At 49.3% G+C, this 22,500-nt stretch overlaps 1 protein-coding gene across 5 annotated transcripts in view; it reads right to left on the bottom strand.

The window, feature by feature from the left end:
- The window catches only part of LOC124006406 (unconventional myosin-Ic-like), an 87,785-nt gene that overhangs the window by 28,547 nt on the left and 36,738 nt on the right, over positions 1 to 22,500 (bottom strand). The window contains exon 1 of one of the 5 annotated variants that reach the window (XM_046316407.1): positions 9,372 to 9,532. The exons of the other annotated variants lie outside the window; for them this stretch is intronic. Coding sequence (XP_046172363.1) covers positions 9,372 to 9,389 — 18 coding nt within the window. The 5' untranslated portion in view covers positions 9,390 to 9,532. Of the gene's footprint in view, positions 1 to 9,371; positions 9,533 to 22,500 lie in introns of those variants that run through there. 5 annotated transcript variants of the gene reach the window in all.

The following is a 22,500-nucleotide window of genomic DNA, read 5'->3' as shown; positions in this document are numbered from 1 at the left end:
ACAGAGAGAGACAGAGAGAGACAGAGAGAGACAGAGAGAGACAGAGAGAGAGAGGATGAAACGGACAGAACACGCAAGTGTAGCAGAGGAGGGGGGTGACTGGAGAGGAACGTGTGGTGCCAGGAAACGATTCCATTCCTTATCCATCGCCATCACTGTACCCCCCTTCCCCCCCAATGTTCCAAAAACAATGCCCTGCTTCACACGGTACCCTACCCTGCTCCCCCTTCCCCCTCATTCATCTCCCTCATCCCTCCTTCCATCCTCCCTCTCCCTCCTTTATGCAACAGGGCACTATAACAAGAGATGGCAGAAGAGATGTGAAGTAGAAGTGGAGGTGTGAAGTGAAGTAGTCCCAATAGTTGTCCCAGATGGCACCCTGCTCCCTATATAGTGCACTACTTTTGACTAGATCCCATAGGGCTCTGGTTAAAAGTAGTGCACTATGCAGGGAATACGGTGCCAATTGTGACGCAAACCCTGGTCGTGAAGGGCTCTACACAGTCTATGCAAAACGGAGCAGATGGAGGTCTGCTGCCGCACAAATACACGTAGAACTTCATAAGGAGCGAGGCAAACTGACCTCTGTCGGCGCCATTCGCATAGACTGCGTAGAGCCCGTCAGACTTAAATCCCAAGGAATTGCCTGGGCTTGAGGAGACTCCGCACACCAACACTTAATTACAACATCTCATGTCATTTTGCGTTATGACTTAATGGCGTGCGAGTTGTTCCAGCTACAATCACTAATGTGATCATCCTGTTGCAGGAGAACTGTCCTGCACTGCAGTACATTTGAAGATTAAAAAATTTTCCCGTACGAAAGATGCATCAACCCTTGGAGAAATGTCCATGAATTGTAATCCACATTTCCTGTTGTTGCAGGTTTAATAATAATAATATATGCCATTTAGCAGACGCTTTTATCCAAAGCGACTTACAGTCATGTGTGCATACATTCTACGTATGGGTGGTCCCGGGGATCGAACCCACTACCCTGGCGTTACAAGCGCCATGCTCTACCAACTGGTTTCTTTTCCTGCCGTAGCAAACAGGCTCAAATTAAGATGCAACATCTGTAATCTTTACAGGGTGATGACTCAAGCTTTCACACCAGCCTCTTAACTCTCACTTCATTCACACTGTATCCCTCCAAGGGTCTTCAGGTAGTTTGTGGTCACCACCACCCCTCAATCTCCTTTCTCTCCTTCACCCCCCCCCCCTTCAAGTCATAGGCCCGTATTCACAGCCCCAGAGTAGGCGGAATGATCTGGAATACTTTCTGCCCTTTCAGACCATAACGAATGGTATGGAGAGGAGTGACCTGGTTCTAGATCAGCACTTCAGACTTAGAGGCTTTTGGAATACGGGGCCCCGAGTCTTGGTGGGCTATCGTTTCACACAGCCGGAGGAACAAAGAACCTGCAGTTCCTGAGGAAAAAAAGTGGTCCGCCTCAGGGCGGTGCTGCGCTGAGAGAAGTCTCTCTCCCAGGGTTCGTTGGGCTCGTTAGCAAGAAGCCTGTTATCTGGGCATCTAAATTGCTCCAACAGCCAGGGGAAAGCCATAGCAATTTAATTATGGGTTAGCAGGTAGCCTAGTGGTTAGAGCCTTGGGCCAGTAACCGAAAGATTGCTGGATCGAATCCCCGAGCTGACAAGGTCGTTCTGACCCTGAGCAAGGCAGTTAACCCACTGTTACCCGGGCGCCAAATATGTGGATGTTGATTAAGGCAGCTCCCCCGCACCTCTCGGATTCAGAGGGGTTGAGTTAAACACAGAAGACCCATTTCAGTTGAATGTATTCAGTTGTACAACTGTCTAGATATCCCCCTTTCCCTAATGATGCCATGTGTGGACCATTCTACTGATTATATTTCCATGGGAAAACATTTGAAGAAATTATGGAACATTGCCAGCATTCTTTTTAACACAGGGAGGGAGTCCTCTCTCTGACAGGGAGATGATGAGGAACCCCATTTCTCCCAGTTAGTGAGAAGCCTGTTATCTGGCCATGTAATCCAGGGATGGGAAAGTGGGGGGGTGGGGGCCACAAATATACTCATGAGGGGCCGCAGTTGCTCGCGGGTGACTAACAAAATCAAATGGGGGCACCCGACTGGTAATTCGACCACGATAACAACTTCAGATAGCTGGCCGCTAAACTAATTTAGCAATCTAAAACACTTTAGCTGACATGGGATAATTGATTGACTATCAGTAACTGACAGAGAAAGACATCTGATGCACCATCAAATGTTGAAATTGCACCTTGTCCACTCTACTATTCGAAATCACAAAAGTAAGTTAAGACCCAGACTGGGGGGGTGGCTCCAACAGCAAGGGGAAATAGAAATGGAATTACTAGAATGGACTTCCCCATCTAAGTTAATGACATGATGGGTGGGTGGACCGTTCTATTGATTCCATTTCTATGGGGAAAGCATTTCAAGAAACAATGGCACAGTGCCAACGTTCTTCTTAACACAGGGAGGGAGTTCTCTCTGACAGGGAGAGGAACCCCTTTTCTCCCGCTTTTGGTTTCCCATTCTCACAGAGTTCTCCCAACACCACCTCTCAATTACTTCATTGTTCCTCAAAATGGGGCTTTTTGCAGTTTTGTTTTCCTGCCTCCCCACCCTCTGCCCCTTCCCACCACACGTCTTTGTTGAACACACCAACACCCCTGCGCTCGTTACAGTACTTGCCGCTAACAGCATGCGGTCACCTTTTCCAAATCCTGTGAGGAAAACAAAGGAGCCGGGAGCCCGACTAGGCCCACTTCTGTGTTCTCTCTCCCTTACACACTCACTCACTCACTCATCTGCACAGAGCAGTGAACGACCGGGTGCGGCTCAGGGGAATGAATGGGTCTGCTGCATAACCATAAAACAATGCTTTGCCCTATGCCTGACCTTTGCAGTGTCCTTTGGTTGCTTTAAAAAAAAAGTTGAAATTGTGATATAAACTCAGCAAAAAAAGAAACGTCCTCTCACCGCGTTCATTTTCGGCAAACTTAACGTGTGTAAATATTTGTATGAACGTAAGATTCAACAGACAAACTGAACAAGTTCGACAGACATGTGACTAACAGAAATGTACTAATGGGTCCCTGAACAAGGGGGGGGGGGGGTTCAAAAGTAACAGTCAGTATCTGGTGTGGCCACCAGCTGCATTAAGTACTGCAGTGAATCTCCTCCTCATGGACTGCACCAGACATGCCAGTTCTTGCTGTGAGATGTTACCCCGCTCTTCCACCAAGGCACCTGCAAGTTCCTGGACATTTCTGGGGGGGAATGGCCCTAGCCCTCACCCTCTGATCCAACAGGTCCCAGGCGTGGTCAATGGGATTGAGATCCGGGCTCTTCGCTGGCCATGGAAGAACACTGACATTCCTGTCTTGCAGTAAATCACGCACAGAACAAGCAGTACGGCTGGTGGCATTGTCATGATGGAGGGTCATGTCAGGATCAGCCTGCAGGAAGGGTACCACATGAGGGAGGAGGATGTCTTCCCTGTAACGCACAGCGTTGAGATTGCATGCAAAGACAAGCTCAGTCCGATGATGCTGTGACACACCGCCCCAGACCTCGACGGACCCTCCACCTCCAAATCGATCCTGCACCAGAGTACAGGCCTCGGTGTAATGCTCATTCCTTCGACGATAAACGCAAATCCGACCATCACCCCGGGTGAGACAAAACCGCGACTCGTCAGTGAAGAGCACTTTTTGCCAGATCTGTCTGGTCCAACGACGGTGGGTTTGTGCCCATAGGTGACCTTGTTGCCGGTGTTGTCTGGTGAGGACCTGCCTTGCAACAGGCCTACAAGTTTTTCAGAGTCAGTTGAAAGGCCTCTTTCGTGTCCTACATTTTCATTAATGTGACCTTAATTGCCTACCGTCTGTAACCTGTTAGTGTCTTAACGACCGTTCCACAGGTGCATGTTCATTAATTGTTTATGGTTCATTGAACAAGCATGAGAAACAGTGTTTAAACCCTTTACAATGAAAATCAGTGAAGTTACTTGGATTTTAATGAATTATCTTTGGAAGACAGGGTCCTGAAAAAGGGACGTTTCTTTTTTTGCTGAGTTTATATATAAGCCCGATGTAAGGCATATGGACCAAGCAGCTAAATGGGTTCATTTGCATTTTCAGCATCTTTAAAGTCTGAGGCATAACAGCTATGACAAACTAACATACCATCCATTACAGTTACAGTGAGTGACTTGTAAGTGGTTATGTTTCCATTTTGAATCAACTGTAAGTGGTCCTTAGCCATGGTATACTGTTATATTAACCCATGAATAAAGGCTTCTTTATTTGAAAAAAAGTCACTTCTTGATCATATTTCGTCGGGTAAATGAGCTCGGTGGAAGAGTAAGACTAATGCTGCGTTTATTTTAGACGAGGGAAGCAAAAACATCATACCAGTCGGCATAGCAGCACATGAAAGCCGGTGACGGCAACAGCAAGCCAGCACGACTGTATCCGTTGCCATGGTGATTTCAGGCAACACTGCAAATCAACATCCGGGAGAAAACAACTACGGAAGACCACAAAAGTTGAAATATTTTTGGACTGCATTCACCGTCGGTCTCTCATTGAAAACAATTACATCCGGTTTGCAGTCTACCTCGTGCCACCTAACCGCAGCATTACAGTAAGAACAGGGAAGGATTTATGTCTGTTGGAAAGTGGAGAATATCCCCCCCCCCGTGTTCTGATTCAGCCAGCGTAACAAATAACACATATGCGTGTAATCTGATCCTACGGACAGCATGGTTAGCCACTCAGAGTTTACTCCTTTGAACACTGCCACTATGAATCAGTTGTCTGACCCTCCTCCGCTCTTTCGTCTTATCAAAAACGGAGGAATGCGGAGAGGGAAAGAGAGCGAGCACAGATGGATAGTTTAGTTGTTTTCACAAACATGGGATCACACACCCGACTACATATTGTGACTCACTACAGAACTGACAGGGGACAGCAGTCGTGGTCTTCCTCAAGGTGGTCGGCTGACTGAAGCGTCTGGGTTTTCCATGACAGCATGTGAGGTCAAAAGTGGCCATTTAGCAAGTTAGCATGGAAGCAAAACATTATTTTTTTTTTAACAGTCAAGATATGGATCAAACCACAACACGGTATCCTGCGCACTTTCACTTTTAAAGCATAAGTTTCGGGTGTTTTGTATATTTGAACTGCTATTAGTGCATATTTTTTATTTTATTTATTTATTTCACCTTTATTTAAACAGGTAGGCAAGTTGAGAACAAGTTCTCATTTACAATTGCGACCTGGCCAAGATAAACCAAAGCAGTTCGACAGATACAACGACACAGAGTTACACATGGAGTAAAACAAACATACAGTCAATAATACAGTATAAACAAGTATATATACAATGTGAGCAAATTAGGTGAGAAGGGAGGTAAAGGCAAAAAAGGCCATGGTGGCAAAGTAAATACAATATAGCAAGTAAAACACTGGAATGGTAGTTTTGCAATGGAAGAATGTGCAAAGTAGAAATAAAAATAATGGGGTGCAAAGGAGCAAAATAAATAAATAAATTAAATACAGTTGGGAAAGAGGTAGTTGTTTGGGCTAAATTATAGGTGGGCTATGTACAGGTGCAGTATTCTGAAAGATGCTCTGACAGTTGGTGCTTAAAGCTAGTGAGGGAGATAAGTGTTTCCAGTTTCAGAGATTTTTGTAGTTCGTTCCAGTCATTGGCAGCAGAGAACTGGAAGGAGAGGCGGTCAAAGAAAGAATTGGTTTTGGGGGTGACTAGAGAGATATACCTGCTGGAGCGTGTGCTACAGTTGGGAGATGCTATGGTGACCAGCGAGCTGAGATAAGGGGGGACTTTACCTAGCAGGGTCTTGTAGATGACATGGAGCCAGTTGGTTTGGCGACGAGTATGAAGTGAGGACCAGCCAACGAGAGCGTACAGGTCGCAATGGTGGGTAGTATATGGGGCTTTGGTGACAAAACGGATTGCACTGTGATAGACTGCATCCAATTTGTTGAGTATGGTATTGGAGGCTATTTTGTAAATGACATCGCCAAAGTCTAGGATTGGTAGGATGGTCAGTTTTACAAGGGTATGTTTGGCAGCATGAGTGATATATATTGTGTGTTCTAATGCATGGCTTGTTATAAACGCTTAGAATACATTACAAAGCGGGTATTCATAGGAAGTGTTACTGTAGAAATCTTTCACACGGAAACACACAGACTGAGAACCTACTGAAGTGAAATCAATAAGGGTTTATGATGACAGACTTGGGAAGAGCCGTTTTAAAAAGAGGTCTAAGGAGACCAGTATTTGCTATGACACCCCCCCCCCTTGAGGCTTGGAAAAGATGGGCATGTGTGAAGGTGTGCACATGCACGTGTGTGTATAGGGGAAAGGACAGGTGTGACAATAGCTCGACGTTGGCAGGTGACAACATCCTCCATCTCCCACTCAAATAATAATAATAATATTCCCCTTCAAAAAAAAAAAAAAAAAAACAAGTTCTAAGATTCTTGTCCAGCCCAAAACACAGACCCAACCGAATGGTTGGAGGGCATTTCAAGAACACCAGTCAACAGGTTCAAATCAATGGCTCAGTTCTCTAACTTTCTCTCTGCTAAACGTTTCCTGTAACGCAAACTAGTCCTTTCCCCACTACAGCAGATCAGCCAATTAAAAAGAAAAGCAACCGTACAGCCAATAAGAGGCAGCGGTGACTGATTCAGTCTCTCAGGGGGACACTCAGTGTATTCTGTAATCAGTGGGTCTCTGTGCACCAGCCCCTAAAATTAACAGCATTTCCTCTCAATGAGATCATTTTTTAAAAATCAGGAGCAACTGACAGGGAGAGAGATGGAGGCGATAGCACGGTCATCTATTGCCGGCTAAAGTATTGTATACAATGAGGGTCATATAGCATGAGTAGCTTTCATTGCAGCCTCAAAGAGTGCTGCTTTCAAGGAGAGACTAGCAGGACAGGAATGATCGGTCATATTGCAACTCAAAAATCTAAATATTTGATTCATTCCACCTTAACTAGTCTGGACAACTTCTAATGCATTCCTTACAAGATGTGAGACCCTGGGAATGGGGCACCTGGTTTTTGCAACAAATAAGAAAAAGACGTGGACTAGGCCCTCGTGGGTCCGGTCAGTTTTCTTCCGTTTGGGGACTAGTGAATACGACCCTGTTCAAAAAGGGGCTCGTCCACATCTTCCTTATTAAATGCTGGAGGTTCACGGCAGCTGGAGGTTCACGGCAGCTGGAGGTTCATGGCAGCATTGGTTCAGACACACACACTAGCACATGCGGTGCCCTTGAAGTTAACTAAACAAACCTATGGAAACTGTACAAATCATATTTGGTCTATCAAAACGCTATGACATACAACCAGGGGTTGAATTGGGATTTTGACTGAGGTGGTGGAAATATCACTCAAAATCGACGTTTGTTCCATGGGAAGTGTTTCAAGTGACCACACCCGTCAAAAGGGATTTTAAAGCAGGCTGGGGGGGGGGGATGAGACGGAAATGATTTGAAATGAAATGACCGGTTTAAGTAAATGGTGGAAACTTCCTAGCCTATGCCTTGACCAATCCAATGGTTTTACAGTTGTATAGGATTAGGAGGGAACAAGTGCACACTTCGGGAAGAACCAGATTATTGGGACACTTCATCAGTCTTCCCTCCCAGTCCACTCCCCCAGAGACTCGGTCACACACTAAGATGATTTCATCTGTATCATTAGTGTCTGTGGCAGCATGGGTTGAGGCTACAACTAATAGGAATCCCCAACAAGTTGACTACTTTAAAAATGTCCGAAGCAGAGCAGAAGTCCTCAATGCCCATGCTAAAAAAACAACACAAAAATGGGTTAAATCCAAGATGAGTCATCCATCCCTCTCTATGGAGTCCCCAGGCTGAGGAGGTGACAGTGACTGGAAGGTATGCAGTGGGGTTGGGGAATACTTGGAGCGCTGCCTCAGTACTGTGACAGACTGACAGTAGTTTCATTAATATCCTCCCTCGCACTCCCAGTCAGCGTCAAATAATCCAGGCCCAGCCTCACAACACAGGCCTGCCATCACAACACAGGCCTGCCATCACAACACAGGCCTGCCATCACAACGCAGGCCTGCCATCACAACGCAGGCCTGCCATCACAACGCAGGCCTGCCATCACAACGCAGGCCTGCCATCACAAAGCAGGCCTGGCATCACAAAGCAGGCCTGGCATCACAAAGCAGGCCTGGCATCACAACGCAGGCCTGGCATCACAACGCAGGCCTGGCATCACAACGCAGGCCTGGCATCACAACGCAGGCCTGGCATCACAACGCAGGCCTGGCATCACAACACAGGCCTGGCATCACAACACAGGCCTGGCATCACAACGCAGGCCTGGCATCACAACGCAGGCCTGGCATCACAACGCAGGCCTGGCATCACAACGCAGGCCTGGCATCACAACGCAGGCCTGGCATCACAACGCAGGCCTGGCATCACAACGCAGGCCTGGCATCACAACGCAGGCCTGGCATCACAACGCAGGCCTGCCATCACAACACAGGCCTGGCATCACAACACAGGCGCGGTGCAAACACACCAACAGATAACGCCACATAGATACCACGTTGAAATTAGAACTGGGCCGTATTAAATACAGAGCACTTTTGCGAAACGTTTTGCAATGGAAAAGTAGAACGAGAATTTCTTATTGGACAAGTTCGGGTAGTCCCATCAGGTTTCAGTCCATTTTGGTGCCTAATGTATACGGCCATGGATAGGAAGAGAACTTGGGAGAGGAATTCATAGATAGATTACAGGCGAGTCAGCGTCAGGACTCAGGAGAAACTGGCTACGGGCTTTGTGGTCAACCCCCCAGTTACAAGTGATGGATGGAGAGCTAGATATGAAGACTAGATCATTTCATAGGTGGATAACTAGGTTGGTTCCAGGAGAAACTGGTGCTTTGTGGTCAAAAACCCAGCAACGCTCCCCCCTCTCCTGTGTCCTTGGAGTTCGAGAGTACTGATTGACAAAGCTGTTACAGAATACTCACTCGACCGAAACCTCCAACGACCGGCTCCCTCTCCCCTAGAAGGGAACAGCCATATATATTTGCTGCCCTTAGATGCATGTCCTTCAGCACCGCCACATGTACACAAGCACACCACACACACACACACACACACACACACACACACACACACACACACACACACACACACACACACACACACACACACACACACACACACGACTCAGCATGAAACGTGTACCGTTGTGATGCAGAGTGCTGTTTCCAAGTTCCAAATGCCTTTGAGCAGAATGAGTGAGCAGTTCTTCTCTTACCGTGGCTCTGTACTTCATCTCTCTCCTCCCTGTTTATTGGTCGGCTTTAGCAATTGTTTAATGCTCCCAGAATGTGAGTGGTCCACTTCAGAGCGACCGTGCAACGTTTTGTTTTTACAACTTCTCTGGAGCCATGTGTAGGAGAGACCCAGCTGCCACCACCTCCCCTCTTACTTATTTTCTCCCTCTCAGTCACTCACTCTCTCTATACCTTCTTCTTGCACTCCCTCTCTCCCTCTAACCCTCCCTCCCACCATCTCTCCCTCTAACCATCCCTCCCTCCCTCCCACCATCTCTCCCTCCCTCTTTCTAGAGGAAGCAGTCCGTGTAGAGGGACACACTCCACCCTCCTTTTCTCTCTCCCTCCCTCTTTCTAGAAGAAGCAGTCCGTGTAGTGACACTCCACCCTCCTTCTCTCTCCCTCCCCCTTTCTAGAAGAAGCAGTCCGTGTAGTGACACACTCCACCCTCCTTTTCTCTCTCCCTCCCTCTTTCTAGAAGTAGCAGTCCGTGTAGTGACTCACTCCACCCTCCTTTCCTCTCTCCCTCCCTCTTTCTTTCTAGAAGAAGCAGTCCGTGTAGAGTGACACACTCTACCCTCCTTTTCTCTCTCCCTCCCTCTTTCTAGAGGAAGCAGTCCGTGTAGAGTGACACACTCTACCCTCCTTTTCTCTTTCCCTCCCTCTTTCTAGAAGACGCAGTCCGTGTAGTGACACACTCCACCCTCCTTTTCTCTCCCTCCCTCTTTCTAGAAGAAGCAGTCCGTGAAGTGACACACTCCACCCTCCTTTTCTCTCTCCCTCCCTCTTTCTAGAAGAAGCAGTCCGTGTAGTGACACACTCCACCCTCCTTTTCTCTCTCCCTCCCTCTTTCTAGAAGTAGCAGTCCGTGTAGTGACTCACTCCACCCTCCTTTCCTCTCTCCCTCCCTCTTTCTTTCTAGAAGAAGCAGTCCGTGTAGAGTGACACACTCTACCCTCCTTTTCTCTTTCCCTCCCTCTTTCTAGAAGACGCAGTCCGTGTAGTGACACACTCCACCCTCCTTTTCTCTCTCCCTCCCTCTTTCTAGAAGAAGCAGTCCGTGTAGTGACACACTCCACCCTCCTTTTCTCTCTCCCTCCCTCTTACTAGAGGAAGCAGTCCGTGTAGTGACACTCTACCCTCCTTTTCTCTCCCTCACTCTTACTAGAGGAAGCAGTCCGTGTAGTGACACTCTACCCTCCTTTTCTCTTTCCCTCCCTCTTTCTAGAAGACGCAGTCCGTGTAGTGACACACTCCACCCTCCTTTTCTCTCCCTCCCTCTTTCTAGAAGAAGCAGTCCGTGAAGTGACACACTCCACCCTCCTTTTCTCTCTCCCTCCCTCTTTCTAGAAGAAGCAGTCCGTGTAGTGACACACTCCACCCTCCTTTTCTCTCTCCCTCCCTCTTTCTAGAAGTAGCAGTCCGTGTAGTGACTCACTCCACCCTCCTTTCCTCTCTCCCTCCCTCTTTCTTTCTAGAAGAAGCAGTCCGTGTAGAGTGACACACTCTACCCTCCTTTTCTCTTTCCCTCCCTCTTTCTAGAAGACGCAGTCCGTGTAGTGACACACTCCACCCTCCTTTTCTCTCTCCCTCCCTCTTTCTAGAAGAAGCAGTCCGTGTAGTGACACACTCCACCCTCCTTTTCTCTCTCCCTCCCTCTTTCTAGAGGAAACAGTCCGTGTAGTGTGACACTCTACCCTCCTTTTCTCTCCCTCACTCTTACTAGAGGAAGCAGTCCGTGTAGTGACACTCTACCCTCCTTTTCTCTCCCTCACTCTTACTAGAGGAAGCAGTCCGTGTAGTGACACTCTACCCTCCTTTTCTCTCTCCCTCCCTCTTTCTAGAAGAAGCAGTCCGTGTAGTGACACTCCACCCTCCTTTCCTCTCTCCCTCCCTCTTTCTAGAGGAAGCAGTCCGTGTAGAGTGACACACTCCACCCTCCTTTTCTCTCTCCCTCCCTCTTTCTAGAGGAAGCAGTCCGTGTAAAGTGACACTCCACCCTCCTTTCCTCTCTCCCTCCCTCTTTCTAGAGGAAACAGTCCGTGTAGTGTGACACTCTACCCTCCTTTTCTCTCCCTCACTCTTACTAGAGGAAGCAGTCCGTGTAGAGTGACACACTCCACCCTCCTTTTCTCTCTCCCTCCCTCTTTCTAGAGGAAGCAGTCCGTGTAAAGTGACACTCCACCCTCCTTTCCTCTCTCCCTCCCTCTTTCTAGAAGAAGCAGTCCGTGTAGTGACACACCAGCCTCCTTCCCTCTCTCCCTCGCTCCTCCAGCACAGGGCCCAACCGTGGAAGGTGGTGAAGTAGTCTCTCTCAAAGAAATTCCACAAAAACATCTTCAAGCACACACACATCTGGACTTAACCACCCCTGGAGAGAGAAACGTGTCCCTCTGTACAAGGAGAAGGGGGCCTGTGAGGGGCTACGGGAAAATACAGGATGACTCACACAGAAAGCCAAAAACGGTGCTTGACTAATTGTTTTATTAAGTACAGCTTCGCTTCTTCCTTCCTCTCCCTCCTTTTAGAAAACGGTGATTTAACAGGAGTAGAACATTCCACTACTGCCATGATTAATGTTGCCGAGCAGCTCACAGTTTCTTTCCCACCCCCACGCTGACAAGGGACTAAGTAGGATTCCAACGTTAACGTTACTCTGACAGATCTAACATTCGAGACGTGTAGTCCACTTGTCATTCCAATCTCCTTGCATTAGCGTAGCCTCTTCTGTAGCCTGTCAACTATGTGTCTGTCTATCCCTGTTCTCTCCTCTCTGCACAGACCATACAAACGCTCCACACCGCGTGGCCGCTGCCACCCTAATCTGGTGGTCCCAGCGCGCACGACCCACGTGGAGTTCCAGGTCTCCGGTAGCCTCTGGAACTGCCGATCTGCAGCCAACAAGGCAGAGTTCATCTCAGCCTATGCCTCCCTCCAGTCCCTCGACTTCTTGGCACTGACAGAAACATGGATCACCACAGATAACACTGCTACTCCTACTGCTCTCTCTTCGTCCGCCCACGTGTTCTCGCACACCCCGAGAGCTTCTGGTCAGCGGGGTGGTGGCATAGGGATCCTTATCTCTCCCATGTGGTCATTCTCTCTTTCTCCCCTTACCCATCTGTCTATCGCCTCCTTTGAATTTCATGCTGTCACAGTTACCAGCCCTTTCAAGCTTAACATCCTTATCATTTATCGCCCTCCAGGTCCCCTCGGAGAGTTCATCAATGAGCTTGATGCCTTGATAAGCTCCTTTCCTGAGGACGGCTCACCTCTCACAGTTCTGGGCGACTTTAACCTCCCCACGTCTACCTTTGACTCATTCCTCTCTGCCTCCTTCTTTCCACTCCTCTCCTCTTTTGACCTCACCCTCTCACCTTCCCCCTCTACTCACAAGGCAGGCAATACGCTCGACCTCATCTTTACTAGATGCTGTTCTTCCACTAACCTCATTGCAACTCCCCTCCAAGTCTCCGACCACTACCTTGTATCCTTTTCCCTCTCGCTCTCATCCAACACTTCCCACACTGCCCCTACTCGGATGGTATCGCGCCGTCCCAACCTTCGCTCTCTCTCCCCCGCTACTCTCTCCTCTTCCATCCTATCATCTCTTCCCTCTGCTCAAACCTTCTCCAACCTATCTCCTGATTCTGCCTCCTCAACCCTCCTCTCCTCCCTTTCTGCATCCTTTGACTCTCTATGTCCCCTATCTTCCAGGCCGGCTCGGTCCTCCCCTCCCGCTCCGTGGCTTGACGACTCAATGCGAGCTCACAGAACAGGGCTCCGGAAGGCCGAGCGGAAATGGAGGAAAACTCGCCTCCCTGCGGACCTGGCATCCTTTCACTCCCTCCTCTCTACATTTTCCTCCTCTGTCTCTGCTGCTAAAGCCACTTTCTACCACTCTAAATTCCAAGCATCTGCCTCTAACCCTAGGAAGCTCTTTGCCACATTCTCCTCCCTCCTGTATCCTCCTCCCCCTCCCCCCTCCTCCCTCTCTGCAGATGACTTCGTCAACCATTTTGAAAAGAAGATCGACGACATCCGATCCTCGTTTGCTAAGTCAAACAACACCGCTGGTTCTGCTCACACTGCCCTACCCTGTGCTCTGACCTCTTTCTCCCCTCTCTCTCCAGATGAAATCTCGCGTCTTGTGACGGCCGGCCGCCCAACAACCTGCCCGCTCGACCCTATCCCCTCCTCTCTTCTCCAGACCATTTCCGGAGACCTTCTCCCTTACCTCACCTCGCTCATCAACTTATCCCTGACCGCTGGCTACGTCCCTTCCGTCTTCAAGAGAGCGAGAGTTGCACCCCTTCTGAAAAAACCTACACTCGATCCCTCCGATGTCAACAACTACAGACCAGTATCCCTTCTTTCTTTTCTCTCCAAAACTCTTGAACGTGCCGTCCTTGGTCAGCTCTCCCGCTATCTCTCTCAGAATGACCTTCTTGATCCAAATCAGTCAGGTTTCAAGACTAGTCATTCAACTGAGACTGCTCTTCTCTGTATCACGGAGGCGCTCCGCACCGCTAAAGCTAACTCTCTCTCCTCTGCTCTCATCCTTCTAGACCTATCGGCTGCCTTCGATACTGTGAACCATCAGATCCTCCTCTCCACCCTCTCCGAGTTGGGCATCTCCGGCGCGGCCCACGCTTGGATTGCGTCCTACCTGACAGGTCGCTCCTACCAGGTGGCGTGGCGAGAATCTGTCTCCTCACCACGCGCTCTCACCACTGGTGTCCCCCAGGGCTCTGTTCTAGGCCCTCTCCTATTCTCGCTATACACCAAGTCACTTGGCTCTGTCATAACCTCACATGGTCTCTCCTATCATTGCTATGCAGACGACACACAATTAATCTTCTCCTTTCCCCCTTCTGATGACCAGGTGGCGAATCGCATCTCTGCATGTCTGGCAGACATATCAGTGTGGATGACGGATCACCACCTCAAGCTGAACTTCGGCAAGACGGAGCTGCTCTTCCTCCCGGGGAAGGACTGCCCGTTCCATGATCTCGCCATCACGGTTGACAACTCCATTGTGTCCTCCTCCCAGAGCGCTAAGAACCTTGGCGTGATCCTGGACAACAAACTGTCGTTCTCAACTAATATCAAGGCGGTGGCCCGTTCCTGTAGGTTCATGCTCTACAACATCCGCAGAGTACGACCCTGCCTCACACAGGAAGCGGCGCAGGTCCTAATCCAGGCACTTGTCATCTCCCGTCTGGATTACTGCAACTCGCTGTTGGCTGGGCTCCCTGCCTGTGCCATTAAACCCCTACAACTCATCCAGAACGCCGCAGCCCGTCTAGTGTTCAACCTTCCCAAGTTCTCTCACGTCACCCCGCTCCTCCGCTCTCTCCACTGGCTTCCAGTTGAAGCTCGCATCCGCTACAAGACCATGGTGCTTGCCTACGGAGCTGTGAGGGGAACGGCACCTCAGTACCTCCAGGCTCTGATCAGGCCCTACACCCAAATAAGGGCACTGCGTTCATCCACCTCTGGCCTGCTCGCCTCCCTACCACTGAGGAAGTACAGTTCCCGCTCAGCTCAGTCAAAACTGTTCGCTGCTCTGGCTCCCCAATGGTGGAACAAACTCCCTCACGACGCCAGGACAGCGGAGTCAATCACCACCTTCCGGAGACACCTGAAACCCCACCTCTTTAAGGAATACCTAGGATAGGATAAAGTAATCCTTCTCACCCCCCTTAAAATATTTAGATGCACTATTGTAAAGTGGTTGTTCCACTGGATGTCATAAGGTGAATGCACCAATTTGTAAGTCGCTCTGGATAAGAGCGTCTGCTAAATGACTTAAATGTAAATGTAAATGTAAAGATCTGTTATTATGACTGTGGGCTTGCGACCCAAACGCCATCCTATTCCATAGGTCTCTGGTCAAAAGTAGTGCACAGTGTAGGGAATAGGGTGCCATTGGGGACACCGTCCATAGTTGGTTGAGAGCAGTCCAGCAGTCTGAGACTGAACACAACACGAGCCACTTCACCGTGAATCAAATAAATAAGCGCATAGTAATATTAGCTTAAACATTAAGATGTTCTATGCTGAAATCGCTCCGCCATTTCCTGGTTGCTAAAATGCTAAGATGGTTCACTTATTTTCAGTTTGTGTGAAAAAAAAACAGCATGTATAGTTTAGAGCGGGGTTTCTCAAACTCGGTCCTGGGGCCCCATCTGGGGGCACATTTCCTTTTTTGCCCAAGTACTACACAGTTGATTTAAACAACAAACTCATCACCAAGCTTTGATTATTTGAATTCGCTGTGTGGTGCTAGGGCAAAAACCAAAACGTGCACCAGGTCGGGAGGGGGAGGCAGGACCGAGTTTGTGAAGCCCTGGTGTAGAGAATCATGGTACCATCTAAACCGCTGTAAAATACAATGTCCTATAACTAGCAATATTGGATTTGATTGTTTGAAGCTGGTGTACGAAACCTAAAAGTAAAAGACGCAAGAACGAAACTTAAAAACGGGAAGCCATAGAAGTAGCGCCCATAGAACAGATCAACCGCTTCGTAGACTTGCTTTCAATGAGAATGGCAGCTCTATCACACACGTCTACGTGAATTTGGTCCGGTCCCCCAAAAAGTGACATATTGTAGCTTTAAAAAGTGATAGTTCAGCAACATTACATAGGTTTCCTAATCTATATATATATATATATATAAAAGATCAGTGAGGAATAACAGGATCAGTGTGGATTGCAGTCTCTTGTCCATATGCTGCTTTTAAGGTAAGGAAACACTCTAGATTTGCAATATCCCTTTAACAAACTCAGATTAAACACAAAACGGAGGATTGACATAGATCAAGCCTGGTCATGGATTAAGAACCTCCATTGAAAGGGTTGATCGTCCACTAGCAGGCTTAATCTGTGTCCAGACATCTGGCCTAAAAAGTGGAAATCAGGCAAATAAAATGAAACGTTCAGAAAAGGCTGAATCGTGAAATCCCAACTTTATGAGAATCATTAGCAGGTGTGAGTGTTTTCTGTCTGTGGAGGTGCCTGGTGGCTTCAGCAGACAGCCAAGCCACATGTAGCCTTTTCACACATTCGTTCTGAACCAAAATGTAATATCTGGCTCAGATATTTTATTTTGGACATGATCCTTTTCAGCGCGGCTCTAGTGGATACGTAACCAGGCCGGCGCACCACAGCTTGGTTTCGCTCTGTTCAGCGCGGCTCTAGTGGATACGTAACCAGGCCGGCGCACCACAGCTTGGTTTCGCTCTGTTCAGTTCGGCTCAGTTGTGTGAAAAGCCAGGTAATTCCCTATCGGTTTCAGTATGTTTTTCTCCATTTCATGCCTAATGAACAGGACCCAGGTGAGGATGTTGGGGGTTGGTGGCTCTCCGTTTTATGCCCTCACCCTGCAGACAGGTCCCAGCGTTCCCCAGGCCAGGTAAAGCCCTGGCCATTTTAACCCTGTCGTCCGCAGCCTTGAAGCCCTGCCTGCTGCTGACGCTGAGCTCCACAGCCCCCTCTACTGGACAAGCCCACTGCTCAGCTGGCAGTAGTAGCATGTGATAGAGGAGCCAGTCAGAAACGAGAACTTCACCTTCACTTTTCAAAACGTACTCTTTCTATAGTTGTCTGTACTCTCCGATATACGCTCAGGACTTGTAGCCTATACCAGTTTCCCTCTCCCTGCCTGGGCACTGCCAACACAATCAGAGACCCCGCCTGCAGGAATCGGAGAAATGTTTTCCAGACGGAAAAGAGTTTGCCTCTTTGTCCGTCTGTCGCTCTCTCCACCCCCCCCTCCTCCTCCTCTCACATGGCCACCGCTGGGCATGTGAATGAACAGAGAATGAAGGTTAAAGGAAACAAAGAAATGGACAGAGAAGGAAAAAGAAAACATCACAGACTTGCTCAATGCTTCGTTGGCATACATTTATTTGTGTCTGTACATGGTGTCTGTACATGGTGTCTGTACATGGTGTCTGTACATGGTGTCTGTACATGGTGTCTGTACATGGTGCCTGTACATGGTGTCTGTACATGGTGCCTGTACATGGTGCCTGTACATGGTGCCTGTACATGGTGGCTGTACATGGTGCCTGTACATGGTGCCTGTACATGGTGCCTGTACATGGTGCCTGTACATGGTGTCTGTACATATAATAATAATAATATATGCCATTTAGCAGACGCTTTTATCCAAAGCGACTTACAGTCATGTGTGCATACATTCTACGTATGGGTGGTCCCGGGGATCGAACCCACTACCCTGGCGTTACAAGCGCCATGCTCTACCAACTGAGCTACAGAAGGACCATGGTGTCTGTACATGGTGGCTGTACATGGTGGCTGTACATGGTGGCTGTACATGGTGGCTGTACATGGTGGCTGTACATGGTGGCTGTACATGGTGGCTGTACATGGTGGCTGTACATGGTGGCTGTACATGGTGGCTGTACATGGTGGCTGTACATGGTGGCTGTACATGGTGGCTGTACATGGTGGCTGTACATGGTGGCTGTACATGGTGGCTGTACATGGTGGCTGTACATGGTGGCTGTACATGGTGGCTGTACATGGTGTCTGTACATGGTGGCTGTACATGGTGGCTGTACATGGTGGCTGTACATGGTGTCTGTACATGGTGGCTGTACATGGTGGCTGTACATGGTGGCTGTACATGGTGCACGGTAATGCTCATGTAGCATATCTGTGCAGAACAGAGAGGAGGGGGATATCCATCCGTCCTGGTTGTTAATGCGTTCCTCTCCCACAACTTTCAGGACCTCAAGGCCTCTAGAGAAATCATTTCTAATACTTTAGCTGTGCCTGATTGAGCTTGTCTGGCACAACGGAACCAATAGAGGTCCCAAACCCCAACCATCTGCCACTCCAGGCAGGTGAAAGCAAACACTCCCAAGTATTTGAAAGATGTCAAATAGTATTTGAACCCAGGTCTGCTGCCTAGTACCAATTCAAATTCAGCCTTGACGGCCCGGCTGTAATTCGCGCTGTTGTCAAGGGACTGGAAAAAGGGGACGTAACCTTGGCAACAAAAAAACCACACAAAAAAAACAAACCTTATCAAGAGTCAGGCACCTCTTTCTTCACATCGGTCTGATATGCAGACTTATGTAGTGTCCTCTCGTCTTCCTTTCATTACACCACCTTCTATTCTGTCGCTCAATACTCCTCCCTCACATTCCTGCTGGATCAAGTCGGACATTTAAAAAAAATAATAATAATATGAGTTTGATGAATTGAAGAGACTCATTTTCAAAGATGGACTTTGTGCACCAAGTGTGTCTGAAGTGAGGACAACCTGGGTCATTATGAAGTTTAAACAACGGCAGCCAAGCACTGTGCCAGACTGTCTCAGTTCAACAGTGTTGCCAGAACCTGAGTTGGAGCTAACACAGCAGAGCTCTCTCACACACACACACAAACACACTGCAAGACATACTGTACACAGACACACACACACACACTGCAGGACATACTGTACACAGACACACACACACTGCAGGACATACTGTACACAGACACACACACACTGCAGGACATACTGTACACAGACACACACACACTGCAGGACATACTGTACACAGACACACACACACTGCAGGACATACTGTACACAGACACACACACACTGCAGGACATACTGTACAGACACACACACACTGCAGGACATACTGTACAGACACACACACACTGCAGGACATACTGTACAGACACACACACTGCAGGACATACTGTACAGACACACACACTGCAGGACATACTGTACAGACACACACACTGCAGGACATACTGTACAGACACATATCTGGGAGAGAGGAGGACAGTAGATGCACATGGTGACTTATGGTCCAGCTGCTCGCTCATTGGTTTCCAGAGTGGAAACACTTCTGGTCTCCAATCACACCACTTCAGGGAAAACTGACCAAACAATGCTGAGGGGAAAACACACAACCCCCAAGTCATGGGACCCAGCATCCGTGGGAAATAAGCAATGAGAACTTATTTTCACTCTCACTCTGAGGAACCTTTATCTAGTTTCATTCTCTTCCCCTCCCCTATTTCTTTATTCCTCTATCACTTCCTCTCCCTCATCTGGGCCCACCATATCTCTCTCCCTCATCTAGACCCACCATATCTCTCCCTCCCTCACCTAGACCCACCATATCTCTCCCTCCCTCATCTAGGCCCACCATCTCTCCCTCCCTCATCTAGGCCCACCATATCTCTCTCCCTCATCTAGACCCACCATATCTCTCCCTCCCTCATCTAGGCCCACCATATCTCTCTCCCTCATCTAGGCCCACCATCTCTCCCTCCCTCATCTAGGCCCACCATATCTCTCTCCCTCATCTAGACCCACCATATCTCTCCCTCCCTCATCTAGGCCCACCATATCTCTCTCCCTCATCTAGACCCACCATATCTCTCCCTCCCTCATCTAGGCCCACCATATCTCTCTCCCTCATCTAGACCCACCATCTCTCCCTCCCTCATCTAGGCCCACCATATCTCTCTCCCTCATCTAGACCCACCATATCTCTCCCTCCCTCATCTGGGCCCACCATATCTCTCTCCCTCATCTAGACCCACCATATCTCTCCCTCCCTCACCTAGACCCACCATATCTCTCCCTCCCTCATCTAGGCCCACCATCTCTCCCTCCCTCATCTAGGCCCACCATATCTCTCTCCCTCATCTAGACCCACCATATCTCTCCCTCCCTCATCTAGGCCCACCATATCTCTCTCCCTCATCTAGGCCCACCATATCTCTCTCCCTCATCTAGGCCCACCATCTCTCCCTCCCTCATCTAGGCCCACCATATCTCTCTCCCTCATCTAGGCCCACCATCTCTCCCTCCCTCATCTAGGCCCACCATATCTCTCTCCCTCATCTAGGCCCACCATATCTCTCTCCCTCATCTAGGCCCACCATATCTCTCTCCCTCATCTAGGCCCACCATATCTCTCTCCCTCATCTAGGCCCACCATCTCTCCCTCCCTCATCTAGGCCCACCATATCTCTCTCCCTCATCTAGACCCACCATATCTCTCCCTCCCTCATCTAGGCCCACCATATCTCTCCCTCCCTCAACTAGACCCACCACATCTCTCCCTCCCTCACCTAGACCCACCATATCTCTCCCTCCCTCACCTAGACCCACCATATCTCTCTCTCCCTCATCTAGACCCACCATATCTCTCCCTCCCTCATCTAGGCCCACCATATCTCTCCCTCCCTCAACTAGACCCACCACATCTCTCCCTCCCTCACCTAGACCCACCATATCTCTCCCTCCCTCACCTAGACCCACCATATCTCTCTCTCCCTCATCTAGACCCACCATATCTCTCCCTCCCTCATCTAGGCCCACCATATCTCTCCCTCCCTCAACTAGACCCACCACATCTCTCCCTCCCTCACCTAGACCCACCATATCTCTCCCTCCCTCACCTAGACCCACCATATCTCTCCCTCCCTCATCTAGGCCCACCATATCTCTCTCCCTCATCTAGGCCCACCATCTCTCCCTCCCTCATCTAGGCCCACCATATCTCTCTCCCTCATCTAGACCCACCATATCTCTCCCTCCCTCATCTAGGCCCACCATATCTCTCCCTCCCTCAACTAGACCCACCACATCTCTCCCTCCCTCACCTAGACCCACCATATCTCTCCCTCCCTCACCTAGACCCACCATATCTCTCCCTCCCTCACCTAGACCCACCATATCTCTCCCTCACCTAGACCCACCATATCTCTCCCTCACCTAGACCCACCATATCTCTCCCTCCCTCACCTAGACCCACCATCTCTCTCCCTCCCTCATCTAGGCCCACCATCTCTCTCCCTCCCTCATCTAGTCTCCCTCCCTCCCTCATCTAGTCTCCCTCCCTCCCTCATCTAGTCTCCCTCCCTCCCTCATCTAGTCTCCCTCCCTCCCTCATCTAGTCTCCCTCCCTCCCTCATCTAGTCTCCCTCCCTCCCTCATCTAGTCTCCCTCCCTCCCTCATCTAGTCTCCCTCCCTCCCTCATCTAGTCTCCCTCCCTCCCTCATCTAGTCTCCCTCCCTCATCTAGTCTCCCTCCCTCCCTCATCTAGTCTCCCTCCCTCATCTAGTATCTCTCGGTCTCACTCTCATAAACCCACGATTCCCCTCCTCTCTCTCCCCCCGTTGTAGGCGGCAAACCCATACCGCTGGCAGGCGAGATCGCTCAGTACACGACCCAAATGTGTGACAACTATTGCCAGTGACTCATCAGCTTGAAGCAACATCTGGCTGAAGTCTAATATGATAAGGATGTGATCCGGCAGCGTGTGCACAGTAAATACCACCCCGCCCCTCCGCCCAGCAGCTGAGCTTACAGAGGGAGTCAGGCAGCCTTGCTGTGCTTCATCCGTCCACCATGTTCTATTCATCAGGGCCTGGTGCCCAAACGCACCGCTGACACCTACCATCCATTACCGTCAGACACCGAGCAGCACGCTCCTATTTCAACCCTCCTTCATTTCAAACATTTTACAGCCCTGCAGACCGGCCATAATAGATTCAACATTTTATTTAACTCGGTGAGTCAGTTAAGGACAAGCTCTTATTTACAATGACAGCCTAAACCCGGGTGACGCCGGGCCAATTGTGCGCCGCCCTATGGGACTCCCAATCACGGCCGGCCGAGTAACACGGCCTGGGAAACGAACCAGGGTACGTAGTGACGCCACGAGCGCTGAGATGCAGTGCCTTAGACCGCTGCGCCACTCGGGAGATGGGAGACATCGGCCACGTTCCAGAACGACTTAATTGTCGTCACGCTGCATGCAGCAACAAACGGAGCTATATGACATGACATCTGGCAGGCGACAGCATTGTTTCGCCTTCCTGGAACTCAACCCGTGTCTCCTGGAGCCTTGGAATGAAAAACAGGAAGACAGGCCTCATTAAACATTCTAATAGTTTGAACAATTGTCGCACTAGGCGAATATTTACGCACTCAAGCAGTATCATCCCCCCATCTAGCCGTTTCTCTCCTCCCAGTCTCCTCCTTCCTCCTTCCTGTCCGCATCGATGGTCGCTAGGGTTATTTTCCATTCTCCGGCTGCGTGATCAGAC

The sequence above is a fragment of the Oncorhynchus gorbuscha genome, linkage group LG19 (assembly GCF_021184085.1).
Source record: "Oncorhynchus gorbuscha isolate QuinsamMale2020 ecotype Even-year linkage group LG19, OgorEven_v1.0, whole genome shotgun sequence".
In the NCBI taxonomy this organism is placed as follows: Eukaryota; Metazoa; Chordata; class Actinopteri; order Salmoniformes; family Salmonidae; genus Oncorhynchus; species Oncorhynchus gorbuscha.
Note: the sequence above shows the minus strand (reverse complement) of the source record. Positions and strands in the feature narration are given on the sequence as shown.